The sequence below is a fragment of the Diorhabda carinulata genome, chromosome 7 (genome assembly GCF_026250575.1).
Source record: "Diorhabda carinulata isolate Delta chromosome 7, icDioCari1.1, whole genome shotgun sequence".
Lineage (NCBI taxonomy): Eukaryota > Metazoa > Arthropoda > Insecta > Coleoptera > Chrysomelidae > Diorhabda > Diorhabda carinulata.
In genome coordinates this window covers 15,797,078-15,813,121 of record NC_079466.1, presented here as the reverse complement: position 1 = coordinate 15,813,121, position 16,044 = coordinate 15,797,078, and the positions used below count along the sequence as shown (strand labels likewise).

General features: G+C 31.7%; 1 protein-coding gene across 1 annotated transcript in view; it reads right to left on the bottom strand.

Annotated features, from left to right (window-relative positions):
- Window positions 1–3,533: 3,533 nt before the first annotated feature.
- Window positions 3,534–16,044, bottom strand: part of LOC130896333 (frequenin-1) — a 240,036-nt gene continuing 227,525 nt past the window's right edge. The window contains exon 8 of the mRNA XM_057804342.1: window positions 3,534–14,779. Coding sequence (XP_057660325.1) covers window positions 14,727–14,779 — 53 coding nt within the window. The 3' untranslated portion in view covers window positions 3,534–14,726. The remainder of the gene's footprint in view (window positions 14,780–16,044) is intronic.

Here is a 16,044-nt window from a genome sequence, read left to right as displayed (position 1 = left end):
TTTATTTCTCACGTTTTTGAACTTGTTGACTGAGCTAATATCCTACTGCAATTTTCTTCTACATGGCATCAAATTATCTGTAATCATAAAAGAGTTAAGAATCATTCAGGTTCAGAGCCAGCCCTGTTTTAGCTGCAAGTACAGAATACCTTGAAGGAATTATCTAATTAGAACAACATACGCACGTGGTTCGAATTTAAATATTCCAGTTTGTGAATTTACCATATAAACAATTATAAGGAATCAAATCACATTTGACTCTATTATTTTGTATTGAGAGGAAGTATATAGTGTATGTCTTATATAAAACAGCACACAGTGTATTGTAAAAGTATATTGTGATAAACGATTTCTGGATTATTGAAATATTTACATTCATATCAATAGATACACAGTAGAATATTTTGAAATGAATTTTATGGTTATGTACACTTCTGTTCATTGGAATAGTATATCGTCCGCTTACTTCCAAAACCTCCTAAGTCCGATTTTTCACGATTCTCAGGTTTTTTTATACAAATAGATTCAAAATATCCTTATTCAATACTCTTCAAAGCTCCTAACTATTAAATTGGTTATAACGACATCTATCGGACAATCGCAAAACCTTCTATGTCTCGGCATCTCATGAAATTAATCAAAAGCTTCTAAGTGCGTGTTCAAATTAGCCACGTTCAAGCGGTGAGCGTCGAGCGATGCCGATTTTGAGATGTCATCGCGCGCGCTGTCCTGTTAAAATTGGTTAAGCGTCGTTTTAGTTATTTTCTAGCTTTCGAACCAAAAGAACGTAATGAATTTGGTATCCAAACGATTATTACTTATAGAAAGTACACGACTGCGAAGACTAATTTTGAAGAAAAGCAAAAAAATACAAGGCGTTCATGAACTTAATAGAAATAGACTTGCTTATGAAAAATTCCATCACCATTATCATGAACTTCGCAGTGATCCAATAAGATTTTTTCAGTTTTTAAGAATGTCAGTGGAAACGTTTGATTACATTCTGAGAAAAATCAAGCATCGACATCAAAAGAAAATAACTAATTTTAAAAAGCCTATTTCTCCACCAGAAAGGTTGTATTTTACACTAATGTAAGAGTTATGAATTTTTATTTGCATGTTTATGATACGTTTATAGTAAATACAATAAAAAGAAAAAAAAGAACAATGCTCATAACTGGTAACGGATGTTTTGCTATCCATAAGCTTGTGTTCCTTAAGTATATTCTGGAAGCACTGTTTTGGCGAATAAGATCGAAGCTCGAAAGGAGTGATGCATTGCGCGACGTTGAGCGGTGATCTTTTGCAATGTGAACACATTCATTTAAGGTCTATGACCAGAAAGATTCTTTAAAACCGCTGGAGCGGCATCGCTCGACGCTCACCGGTTGAGCGTTACCAATGTGAACGCACACTAAGTCTGCATTTAGCATTCGGCCGTCATTGTTCAAAATGTGCTTATGGTTTTGAACCGAATACCGCGTGATTTTCAATGAAATATTTAAGAAAGTAACTATTAAAACATATGGTAAGGAAGCCATAATACGCTTTTAAATGTAGACTATTAGATTTTAAGTTGCTAGATTTGATTCTTTAGTTGGAAAACGACTTAGGAGATTTGGATTTACGTTGTTTTATGACAAAATATTGCTGAAGAATACACTTCTGTGGCTTTGAATCAAACGATATGAGATGAAAAGAATTCATAGTAGGTATCTCAAGTTCCAAAATGAAACTAATGGTGGATTATCTTCCTACAGAATAGATGGTACCTCGATTCCAGTATTATTGGAAATGAATCAATTAATTACAAATACTGATGCTTTAGAAAAAATAAAATCAAATACAGATGAAGAATGTATTTGCTAAGTGGACATACACAGATGGAATGCGACAGCATGCATTCCACAATTTAGCGAAGGATCGGTAGTAGAGAAATTTATTCGCCTGCTAGGTTACAGTTTCTAAATCGGCCCGCTTAAGTCCTTGATCCTATCAAGTTGAATATTCAAATCATAGATATTTTAGAAACTTCATCCACGTCGATTCCTCCTGGATATAAAAAGATGATGGAAACTATACTACAAAGTGAATTTTGATGACGATTGTGCGAAATTGGAAAAAGGACTGAGTCAAAAGAGTCAAGAAATTGGTGCAGTAGTTCCTCTTTACCAAAATCCCTTGCCGATTAAAAAAAGTAAATACAACCATTCACAGTAACTGAAGAAAGTAATACCATCATCTTGATTAAGACACTCTACCGTTCAAAGAAGATTAATTATTATACAGGGTGTTTCTATAATCGACCGACAACGCTCTACCACAGAGAGATCTCAATAAATGATTCATTTTGATATGGGAAAACGAACCCTTACTGGACTTAGTTGCTGAGATTTAGGGCGTTTAAAATTTTATATCGAAATCAAAAATTTTCCATAAATCACAAACTCCACAAACTCCTTTGGTGACCAATATACTTTTTAATAAAGTGATATTTTGACATAAACAAACTTTGAAAAAATTCAACCAGTGGCGCGCTAATAGGGTTGATTTATGACAAATTTTTGATTTTAATTTAAAATGGTCGAGGCCCCGTAATAGATCGTATTCTTATATAAAAATGGAGCATTTATTGAGATTTCTCTGTCGTAGAACATTATTGGTCGAATATAGAAACACCCTGTATTATCTAATATATAAAATTCTCGTGTCGTGGTCTTCGTAATTGAACTCTTCTGAAACGGCTTGACCAATTTTCATGAAATTTTGCATGCATATCGGATAGGTCTGAGAATCAAAAAACATCTATTTGTCATCCGCCTAAATGTTGATTTTTTTAAATTTTTTTGTATAAATGGTGTGGTAAAAGGGTGAATTATCCAATTGAGTTTTTAAATTCATTGGATTTGCCAGGCATGAGGCATGCCACCACACCATTTACAATTGTTTCGTAAGCTGAACCCACCACGGCTGTGTAATGGCAGACGATTAGTCATTAAAGAATTAATGAAAAACGTTATTGAAGCCATCATTTTGAATGGAAAGTTTCTAGGCGAAAATGGGTTGCTGCCACGGATCCCTATGGTTCCTATAAATGTGCCAAATGCACTCAATCCCCAATTAGATTGGTATTCGCTATGACGATCAATAAGGCGCAGACATTGTCTGTATGTGGCTTAAATTTGGAAATACTATGATTTCCCCACGAACAACTATATGTGGCATGTTCTCGCGTGGGAAAACCATCCAGTTTGTGTTGGCTAAAGACGGACTAAATATGGATAATTATTTTTGATGTTTAGATAGCAATCGAGAATTGTAATTTAAGATAAATTAGTTACTTTAATAAAGATCAATTGATTAATCTAAATAAAGCATACTTTCATTATCTAAAACGCTTTCAATTTCAAGTACATCCCTTCACACTTATAGTTAGTTACTTATTTGTATTGAACTAGAAAAATACTTCGTCGATATAATTTATATGACAAAACAACGTTTGTCGGGTCAGCTAGTTTTATATATTTTATATATTTATTTTTGTTTAGAACCTTGTTTGTCTGGCTTTGAAGTTTATAATTATATTTTTGAGTGGACATTATTGTGAACAAGTCATAACCAACTGTAATTATTGGTTAATCAAAGATCAGTTCACATAATTGGTGTACGGAACTTCATATAGGTTTTTCATCCCTCCTGTAAAATTAGTTAAAACTGCCTTAGGAGGTTTTGAAAGTAAGTCGATGATATAAGTCTTGGAACAAATATTTTGAATTTTTTAGATGTGTAAATTTACTTGGCATTTGTTACCATGTCTGTCAATCAGGTAGGTATATCCAAAAAAAAATTTTCATCATATTTCAGTTAACTGAGGAGGCATTTAGTAGACTTTTATTTCAACTAAACTCAAATCAATTATCTGTCACTGACAATGACTATAGGTGGGAACTGATTTAGGTATAGATCAGTTTAAATAAACTATGAGAAATAATCTAAGTATACTAAATAAGTTTCTAAAATAATCTATAAGTACTAAGTGGCATAGAAAACAGAACGTACAATATTAATGAATTTGTTAGAAAAAATCTTCTCACGTTTGATTTTATTAGTTATTTTCACTCCAGAAATCATTTAGTGTGAAATATTTAGATAAATCGAACAAATAATACATTTAATCGCTTTTGTAAGCTTCTAAAGCTATGAATATCAGTACAATACACTAAAGATAGGACTGAACATGATATTTTCATGTTATAAGTATTAATAATTTTTTAAAAATATTGACTTTTAGCATTATTTCATTAAGCTATGTTAGCTGTGCTTATTATCTGAAATCGCTTTCCTATTTTGACGGGTCGTTCTCAATTTTCTATTATTATATTCTCATACCACACCATATCCTCGAGGAATAATATTTTTTAGTTGCATCTAGATCCAAACTAAACTTTACAGCTTATTATTTCTACTCTAATCAAATTTAATGATAACATTAACGAATATCATTTGAATGTTCTGAACGTGTCATAGTAATTTCTTTTCTAGGTTTCTTCATAGCCTTTGGACGGATTTTTCTTCCTTTCGCAGTTTTTTTATATTTAAACCTGGTAAAGACCCTACAAAACCTGAATCTTACCGTCTCATATCATTTAGCAGTCTTGCAGATGAAGTCGATGTTTTAGTGTAGGGCTTGTTTATCTAGTATCATTCCCAACTTAGGATTCAGGGTAGGGCATTCATCTTTATCGCCGTCACCAATCTTCATATTATTATCAAAAACAAAGTGGTAAACGACAAGACATTGCTCTACCGCAATTATCTTGTGTATCTGAATGTAAAGGAAACAATATTTGTTCGCCTGATTTTTTAGGAAGAATCTGAGCATATGTCAAATGGTCTCCTTCAGAAACCACCAAGAAAAAATTGTCTCATCTCTTTCCTTTCGCCTATAGTCCGGTGAACAATGGTAAAATTATGGTATCATCTCAGAAATTCAGAAAGATGCATGGGTTTGCATGAAATTGACTTTAGTTCTATTTTCCCTTCATTTCAAAATCTACTCTATGCCAATAAATTCCTCCTCCGAAATTGAAATAAGTTTGTTTTAGGTATAACTCTCTTAATTTCTTAACTCGGTAGTCAATTAAAACAACCATTTTGTAGGAAAATTTATCATGTACTAGGCAAAAAATTTTTGGAATAGTACATTAAATCCTTAGTTTTTCAAAGGAAAACGTTCAAAGGGCCCTAAAAGGTAGGTTATATCTCGGTTAAGTTAAAAAAAAAAAGAATTCAAAAAAATAACTTCTTTTTCTCTAGCAGTTTTAGTGTATTTTTTATATTTTTTAAGTTATTTATAATAAAAGCCAATTTTTTGAAAAAATTTAAAAATGCTTTCCCCGTTGTAAACATGAGTTTCAGAATCAAGCTCTCTGAACCATTCAAACTTCTTGATCGTATTAATTGTATTCAATTAAGTGATTTGCAAATTTATAACATCTTATTTCAATAAGGGTGGCAATATTGAGGGTAGAAAAAACATGAAATGAAGGGATTTCGTCATAAAAGTTATGAATTAGAAAGTCTTATCAAGTCTCATTTGAGTGGTTTTCCAAAGCTCTTCAAAAAAGATTCAAAACATTTTTTTAGTAAAATTGACCGTTTTGCACGTTCACTAAATAAGTTCCATCTTTAATAAATCATAACTCGATTTGTATTAGGTCTATAACATTTTTTTAGGTTTTTAAAAGCTACATTTAAAAATATTGAATTTTCGAAAAAATTCCATTGTATAATCATAATTTGTGTTTAGAATGCTTCTTTCTATCGGTTTTTTTGTTAGCTTCAACAAAATAATTAGTGGTATTCACCCCCAGAATAAAAACACATATCGGCATAGGGTAGACCTTGCTTGTTAAAACTACTATCTACTTTTAAATATCCAAGCAAATCGATGGATCTTGATGGAAATCTGAGGTGAAAACAATTGTTCACTAGACTACTAATAGTAATTAAAAAATTTCCTGGACGACTCTTAAATGGTCTTAAGTTACCATAATTCAAAACATCCCTTACAACTCGTCGGTGTTGCAGGTTCTCGCGGTTATGTAACGTGAAGAATTAGTTTATTTGTGGGATTGTAGCGACATATACCAGACAACCTCAGCACTCTTATTTCTATATCAGGGTTATCTATTAATCAACCCAACCCAATACTTAATATTTACTCTTACATTAAATTTACAGAAACTCACCAAATATTAGTATTTCTTCAAGAATACCTGTGTTAGTAGGTGGATTCCTCTGGGATCTAATTTTAAATATTTTCTTCAGTTACTTCTTCACTTAATCCTGAAGCCTCTTTATCTTTTCAGATGTAAAACTTGGTAGAGTTGAGTCATTACGTAGGCTCTCTTTTCCACAAAAGTTTCCATTATTTTCTTTCCTTCCCTTGCCCACTTGATTTCTTCTGTCCAGCTCGTTCTCGATATTCTATTTCTTTGTAGGTTCGTCCTTCGTATATCTACTGTAGAAATGGCTCTTCTTCCATTCTCATAATATGACCAAACCATCTTAATCGTCCTTCTTCCAATGTTTTTTAATTGATTTTCGATTCAAATTTTCTCTTATTATGTCATATACTGTACTTTGCTTTTTTTTGTTTCTATGTAGATGGTGGGTGTCCATATCTTTGATCCGTATGTCAATGTAGGTGTGGCTTCTTTTTTATATATTTTTGTTTTTATTTGTTTTAGTATTCCCTATTGTTTGAAAATTGTGGCTTAATTGCATTGAATCATCTTGCAGCTGTTCCAGTTCTCTTGTTTATTTCTTGTTCTATTCTTCCATTTTATGTTAGTGTCGTGCCAAGGTAATTAAAGCTATTGACCTGCTCTATATTTGATTCTTCTAATATCTGTCTTCTCCTTTCGGCTTATTATCATCGACTTGGTATTATATTCATTATCTGTATACTTTTAAGTTTGAGTTCTTTTGAGGTTTTCTCATCTTTTGCAATTACTACCGTGTCTTCTGCGTATAGTATCTCCGCAATTTTAATGTTTTCCATTGTCCAATGTTTAGCTTGCCTTTTTGCTCTTTTTATTCATTCAACAAACACCATGGTAAATAGTAATGGGTTTGGTATACATCCTTGCATTATTCCTTATCTTGTTTCGAAACTATTTGATACATCTTGGCAAACTCTGATAGTTTTTTGTCTGTTCGTATAAAGCCTTTACTCCGTTTATTAGTTTCTCTTCTATTCCTCAGTAATTTTCTTCACTTACTTGCACCAAGATACAATGTTTGCCTCAGATATAACTCTTTCTATAGATTATTTCATTACTAGCATTGACATCTATGTTGAGAGTTCATTTCGGTATTAAAATCCTTCTTTTTCTCTAGAAAGATGTATATGGACCTTTCAAATTAAGTTAATAATAAGTAAATGCTTTTATTTAAGCATGTTCAGTCCTTTTTATTTCTTATTTTATATCCTATTCAATACCCTACTTGGCAGATACAAGCATAGTTCGTAGAATGATTGCCAAATGTATGTATAAGATTATATTAAGTATATTATTAAAGAAGCAAATGTACAAAGGTCACTAAATTTTTGAAATTGACATTAGAATCGATTTTATCGATGAATATCGACAATAATTATAGTTCCTTTAAAACTAGGATATGAACGTATAAAAAAATCCCAACCATTCGTATGGAAATTAACTTCAGAAACTCTTTGAACTCTTTCTCTGTTTCCACTCGTTTAAATACCTCAACAACAACTCAATGTTTCAATTGAATATTCAACGAATGTGACATTGTTGAGAATTATTATTTTGAAATATACGAGTCATAAATGGGACAAATTTTTTATTACATTGGTTAGTTAAATATCATCTAATATTGATATTTTCAACGTTATTGATATTGCTAGTCATTCTTTACTGAAAAACTCTAGAGGCATCTCCAATAAATATAAAAAAGAAGTACAATGCCGCTAAAACTCAGAATCAAGTCCTGATACGATTTAGGTGTTGTATGTATCTCTCCATCTCTTTTTTTTACCTGGAAGGCAGGTTTTTTGAGATATATGGGCCAAAAATTCTGCAGTCTACATATTTCGAGATACAAAATATCAAGAACTTCTAGAATGTTCAGAATAAGCTCATTATGGAACATTTCAGAAGAATCATTTTGTTGTTATGTAACATTCTGAAGTATTGTGGACCAATCAAATTATTTTAGAATAGGTAAAGCTACCTATTGATAGTAGGGTAGAGTGTGAGTAGTCAAAGTGTATATCCTTCGAGTTCTTTCTTATTCTTTCAATACCTTAACGTGAGAGAGAAGCTAGTAAGTAAGCAGTAAGGCGGGAATAAAAAGAGCAGCATAAATCTGAAAAAACTGCTTAACACTTTCATGATTTCAACGAAATATGAAAAGCCACTTATAACAGTATCATTCTAAAGTAGTATTTTGTATCATCAAAGTCTGCTTGTATATTCTAAGGACGTATATAAAAAATGATAACACCATCATAACCAAGCCTTTTACTTCCTACAGTTACTGCTTATGCATTCAATATTTGTCTATTTATTGTGTTGAAGCATTCATTTTGCTACAATTTGCTCTGGGTTCTGGAATTCTTTTTATTGAATTCTGGATATTCTTTTTATCTATCGCCAGTTCTCTCTATTTTTTCTGATACTTAATCCTTCTACTGCATAGATTCAGCTCTTTTTTTTCTCTTTGTCTATGTCAAATCGCGATGAAATTTCTAATTTTCCAGATAATTTCTGTACTTTCATAATGACCTGTCTATCTGATGTTTCATTAATGATGATATCAATATTATCCAATATTATTTATAGCGTCTCTTATATTTCCAAGATTGACTGAATTTTTCTTTGCTGTAAATTATTGAATTCTGGATATTCTCCTTATCTTTCGCCAGTTCTCTCTATTTCTTATGATATTTAATCCTTCTACTGCATAGATCCAGCTCTTTTTTTCAAGTTTTTCTCTTGGTCTATGTCAAATCGCGATGAAATTTCTAATTTTCCAGATAATTTCTGTACTTTCATAATGACCTGTCTATCTGATGTTTCATTAATGATGATATCAATATTATCCAATATTATTTATAGCGTCTCTTATATTTCCAAGATTGACTGAATTTTTCTTTGCTGTAAATTATTGAATTCTGGATATTCTCCTTATCTATCGCCAGTTCTCTCTATTTCTTATGATATTTAATCCTTCTACTGCATAGATCCAGCTCTTTTTTTCAAGTTTTTCTCTTGGTCTATGTCAAATCGCGATGAGTTTTCCAGATAATTTCTGTTCATACTCATATTTCTTGTTCACTTACGGAAGGTTAATGGTTCTGATATCAAAATTCTGAAGGACTGTACTCTCGAGGGGCATTATTCTTTTCCAAATCTTATATAAAACTTCCATTCGTAGGGGCAAATTGAATAAACTAGGAATGTGTTGTAAATTTCCAAAATATATACGTATTTGCGAATTTGAGGAAGCAGCTTTATATATATCGTGCTGTTTCCGGCATTTCCAAAGGTCCCAGCCATCTTTGTCTTCTGGATCCTATAATTTTGCTAAGTTCTTATTTATCAGACAGGTTCTTCATTTCTTAGTTTGTCCTTCTTCTCCATATGCCTCCCTTCTTTTCGGTCCTAAGTAATTTCTTCCTCCCTCCTTGTTTTCTTCAGTTTTATTCAGTATTCACGTTTCGCTTATATAAATTATAGTCGGGATGACTCTATGATATATAAAGGGTGTTAATAAATTCATGCGAAAAAATTCAGGAGATGATTGCTCGTCCACCCTTTTCCGAGATATCCCCCTTAAAAGGTGGTGACTAATATTGATTATTTTTTTCTCTTAAATTTTCAGTTAAGCTAGAAACTTGAACGCATGCGCAGTAGCAATAACAAAATTAAACTATTTGCAATTTATTTTCTTGATGTGGAGTACCTCGAGGTTATTTGTATTCACAAATTTTATTAATCGAAAAGGTATCGGTATGCTGCAAAGTGTACAATGTAGGAATCGTTAATCTACACGACATCCATAGTTGATATCAAAGATCTGAAGAATCGTATTCGAATTTTGTAATTAATCGTATTACAGTTTACATCTTTATCGGTTTCTATTCAATTTATAGAAAAATATATAAATTATGGTGTTAATTTTTCTCTCTGCAACTATTGGTTTTGGAAGGAAAAATTAAGAATACAAAATATTTTTAAATAAAACAAGGATTTTAAGTTGATTTTATTCCATGAAACTTCATCTTGAAAAAAAGTTTTGATATCAATTCAAGTAATGGTTGCTAATTTTACTTTAAGATTTCCCTTCGTTTCATGTGCTTTGGGATATGAAATTTTAATGAGGTTGGACGCCTCCTTGATTACTACTAGGTTAATACTACCATTTGTATGCACGTCTTCTTCAATTATTTTTCACTTGTTCAGATCACCACATCATCTGCGAAGACTATCAAAATTTTTGTTCTTATTGTTTCCGTTGTGCCCATTCCGCTTCTTCTTACATATACTCAAGCCTTATTTTGAGCAACGTAGTAGGTAAAGGAACTCCCTGTTTTAGCCCTAAATTTATTAGAACTATCTGATATTTTCTGTTCAATTTTAATTTTTGTTTAGTGTCTTTGAGAAGTATTTACGTGGATTTATCAGAATTATTGGTACTTTAAGGTCTTAATTTGTGAATTTCTCTCGTAACCGTTTGAGCAGTTTTAATCATCATCAGAGGTATTGGCATGTTAAGTACTCAGTGAGCAAATGATTTTTGTTCATAACTCTGTGTTATAAGTTCGTTTTTTAAATTATTAATAAGCAACTATTCCATTTGTACTCAACTTTTTGGAACACACTATGTAGGTAAGGTCTAAATAAACTGTTTAGCTCATAATTTCTGCTCAACTATTTTTGAATCAATAAAAAGTGACTTAAATACATCATCGAACAGAGAAAGAAGTCAAAAAACTATCTGAGTCTCTTACTACTTATATGAATAATAAAAAAAGTTGAAACTTTTCCACATCAACACTTACGAAAACATTGATAAAATATTCATAATACAATGAGCTGTTCTCTGGATTTAAAAATCTACACAGGAAACATATTTATGTGATAAATATTATTGTTAGAAAATAAACTACTGATCCGTTATAGAATATTTGAGATTTGACATTTGTAACTTATTATAATTGTTAACCCATGTGATAAAAAAACTGTTTTGTGCAAATTTAGTTAGTGCAAATCAGTTTGAGTATCGTTTCAATTAAAGTCAGCTACAAAATCAAATCTCACGTAGGGAGCAGTCAGTAGAATTATTACTAATACTACTACATAACCTTTAACTGGTTAATCTGTTAAATTGTTTCAATTTGGTTTTTCTATGTGTTCTATATAAACTTTAGCATGATACATTTAACTTGTTGAAGAGTACGGGTGTACCAAATTAGAAATGACTTAACAAGCTAGATTATGTATCTCAAGGACAAAACTGTTTGTCTAGAATTGTCTAGAATAGAATAAGTGAACTTGATATCTGGAAACGTTCAATTTTCTCTGGGCATGGTTCATTTTTTGAGTTCTATTCGAACAAGTTCCTGCATTATGTATATCCAAAATATTCTTTGGGCTAATTTGAAGGAAAAATATTAAACTAACTTCGACCGTGAGTTATAGTCTAGTAAATTCCAAACGATGCAAAATTTTTAAAACACAAATAGAAATAATACGTAAGAAACAATATGTGTCACGCAGTTAACAGAAAATTTTTTGTTCTGAATAATGAATTAAAAATGGAACCAAGTAAAAAACACAACAATGACAATTTACAGAAATATTCATAATGGTGTAACGTTCACATTTCTTTATATAGTATGGTGCAATATATATTCGGTTGTACATTCCAATAGGAGTAATAACCGCTCTTTGACTCATTTATTGTGGTGAGTCAATCCACGTTTCTTTTATTAAACTAAAGTTCATTGCATATTTTGGATTTTCCACTTATTTTTCTCCATTTTTTCGTGTCCTGGGTACTACTTCACCATCCACGGTCTCTCATTTTATTCAGATCACTTGTTACTTGGCTTTCCCATTGTGTTTTTGGTCTTCCTTTGGACCGGTCCCTTAAGGGTTTCCATCCTATTACTTTTTCAACTTTACTTTTATTTTGTATTCGTTTTTTGTGTCCTATCCACTCTATTTTATAAATCTGCTGATAGTTTCTTCATTCAAGATTTCTCTAATTTCATCGTTCTTAAGGAATTCTATATTGTCCGTCACTTCCTTCTGTATAAATCCACCCCACCGTTAAAAACGGTTTAAAGGTTTAAAGACATAACAAAAACATTAAAAAACGATGTGTTTTGCAGATATTCTTCAGGCTTAAAATATTTGTTTGAAATACTCAATTCGCTGTTGAATATGTTATTGAAGAGATAGTTAACGTATACGGATGGATCAAAAACAGTAGATGGAACTGGAACCAAACACTTTGAAAGCCTGGGCAGCGCAACATGCATTTCTTAAGCCGAAATTTGTACAATTGAAAAATGTGTTAAGTTCAATCTGGAGAGGAGCTATCGCAAACAAGAGATAATCGTCTTATCAGGCATTAGAGCTTAAGCTCCACATTAGAGCCAAGGGAAATAAAATAGCTGATAGGCTCGCTAAAACTGGGATAGCCAAGCCCTTCATGGGTCCCGAACCCTTCTATGGTATCAACTACAGAACAATGGAAAAAACACTGGAGAAGAAAGTAGATAGGAGCAAAATCAATTATTTGCACAACCTACTGCAGGGTTGAGATAGGCAAAGACTATTCAGGAAAACTATAACCAGAGTAGGCTAAATGTATCGACCTAAGTAAGCACAATCTACCAATACTATCAGGAGGTCTATAGGAGCACTGTCGCCTCAACACCTGAAGACGCTAGATCTAGCAGATAATACGGCGTTCAGAGTTTATTGCATAGAGGATGAATGGATCCGCTGTTAACTTTGGGCTCTCCAGTATCGCAGCTAGAAATGGGGACCCAATAGATCCTTTGGTTCGAAGCGTATACGAGATCCCAAATCCATACATATATATATATATATATATATATATATATATATATATATATATATATATATATATATGTGGGCTGACACATTGGGCAAACATTAAATACGTTATTTTTATTATCAGAAGAGCATTTGAAATCAATGTTTGTAATAGTTAGATTGAAATTTGACTCCAATTAGACTGAAATTTCAAGTACCAGAAAGGTGTAGCTTTTTTATTGGAAGATTACTAAGAGATGACATGAAACTATGATTGAACTGTGTTATTTTTCTTAATAAAAGTAAAGTAATGAAATTGTTTTTCATCTATATTTCATGTATATTTTTGTTCTGTCAGGTATAGATCACTTTACAATTTGGATCATGGTTCAAAAAGGTGTGCACTGATCTAGTTGTTAATCTATTTGTTAATATTAGATCTAGTATTTCTTTTTCCCTGATGATTGCGTTTAGATATTCATATGCCGATACTCTTTCTAAAATGTTTTATTTGCATTCGATTTCTTTATCGTTTTGATCATCCTTATTCCTCTCGTTCATTATCATATCTTTTGTCTTATTTATATTTATTTTTATTTCCTATTAAACCACTGTATTTATTTTATTTATTTATTTTTATTTTTTTCTTGTTAAATTTGCAAACTATACTATCACATTTGTGTGTAAGAAATTAATGAAATATGTTTTAAATTTTTGTGGTATCTTTATTATTGTAACTAGTATAATAATATAATAATTAAGCAAATAATGGAGAAACAATTTCGAAAAATTAGAAAGAGATCAAGAGAGTTTTTCACAGAATTTCTTATTTTTACATGCTCCTCCGAACTCAAAATGGAAATTTTTCTGTACGTTTTATCGATGTAAACCAGGACTACGTTATTAATAGATTGGTAAATTGATTTTTGAATTATTGAAGTGTAAAATGACGGATTGTTTACAACTAGGCATACCTTTTCTCTGGGGCTTTCTCTCTGGGGATTTATGAGCGTAATTTGGTTTCATTTAAATTGTCACTAAGCACAGGGATGTACATTTTCAATCCTCAAAACTATATAAAATTTCAAATGCTCGTATTACATTTATTTGAACCTCTTCTATAAACTTTTGGTATCAAATTCATGGTTTTAGAGACACATTTTTAAACAACAGTAAAACAAATATGAAATATTATTAGTTTCTTGCCTGAACAAATAATGGAAGGTTAATTTAGTACGTTTCTATCTAATAAAATTTGAAATATAAATCGTTATCAAATGTATCATGCCATAGTATGATTTCAACTATTGAATACAGTTTATTTATTATTTGTAATTGGCACACACTCACCACAATATCAAAAATAACATTTGAACGAATTTAACAAACACAAATAAAGATTATTACATATTTTTAAAACCACTAAGTGGAAGTTTGTATATACCTTAGATTTAACGATATATGTTTATATAAAAATAAATACAAATTCCTAATTAATTAGTAATCCATTCTATATTTCCTGCGTAGCTTTCTCAACTTGCTCATTCACGTAAATTAATTAGTCGGCGAACTGTTTGCAGGTCACATTTTGTCTGGTGGTCCTGCCTGGTCTTCTTTATGCTATTCTCCGCCTAAAGTGAGAGCCTGGACTATTCTAGGATCAGCTTTACTACCTACAAACATTTGGATAATGAGATATAGAAAACAGTCGGTCAATTCAGTAGCTCAATTTTTGAAAATCCCTGATAAAAGAAAAGTTTTGTGAGATAAGAGAAGATGATAAAGTGAGGTTAGCAAATTGATCGTGAAAAAAATGATCAATTACATTGGATAAGTAGAAGTGTAATTTCTAAAAAAAAATCAATTAGAATTAATGTTTGAAGAATTTTCACGAGTACAAATATCTATATTTTTTTAAGAAATCTATTGATCTTTCAAATGGTAGAGGATCAGGTATGAGGTTATTAAAGTCACATTGAATTCTGTCTTCAAATTCTCGACGTACATTTAAAATACAGCTACACTCTGTAGTCCATCACCTTACTACTCTACTGAGCATTTAGTTTCAAAATGGCACTCCAATGCAACAACTTTCTGCCATTTTCCCAAGGCTTTCGATTGTGTAAAGTATGATATTTTAATTAACAAATTGCAATACTAAGGTTTCAGGGGAACGCCTCTCGCATGGTTTAAGTCGTACCTTACCAAAACAGAAGTTTGTGTTGATAGAACGATGTCTTCTTGCAAACCAATAGAATGTGGAGTGCCTCAAAGCACAGTACTAGGTCCTATTTTGTTTTTTCTGTTTCTCAACGATACTGTTTATCTAGACATCAGCGATAGAATAAGTCTTTTGCGGACGATACTAGTTTGTCTTTGAACAACCCTGATGCTACGTCTGGCTTTTTTTGCACTAAGATCACTTTCCAAGGAACTAAACTTCTATAACAAGTTTAGTTATGTATAAGTTGGAATGGTTAACAAGGACGACGATGACGAGGGAGGAAATCTGGAATCGAGAATGATGAAGGAAATAGTTGGGAGCGCTGAATGCAATAATAAAACGCGAAGCTATATCTAAACAAAACAATAATTAGGAATATAGTGAGCTACGGAGGCTAAACGTGGATTCTTAACAAAGCAGAGGAAGAGAAGTGGGAGGAAGATATATATGAAAGAAAAATACTCAGAAGGATACTAGAAGGTAAAAAGGAGGGAGAATTATTGCCGAGAAAAAGAAATAATGAAATAAGGAATCTATTTGAAGAATTAGAACTAAACAAATTGATAAGATCCAAAAGAATAGAGTGGCTGGGTCATATACATGAATTTTAAAGTAACAAAAAAAATGATAGATTTAGAACAAGGAAAAAAAGGAGGACCTAGGAAAAGATGGCACGCAGAGGTTTATTATGCCCTTTTTGAATCGCATCTCCGA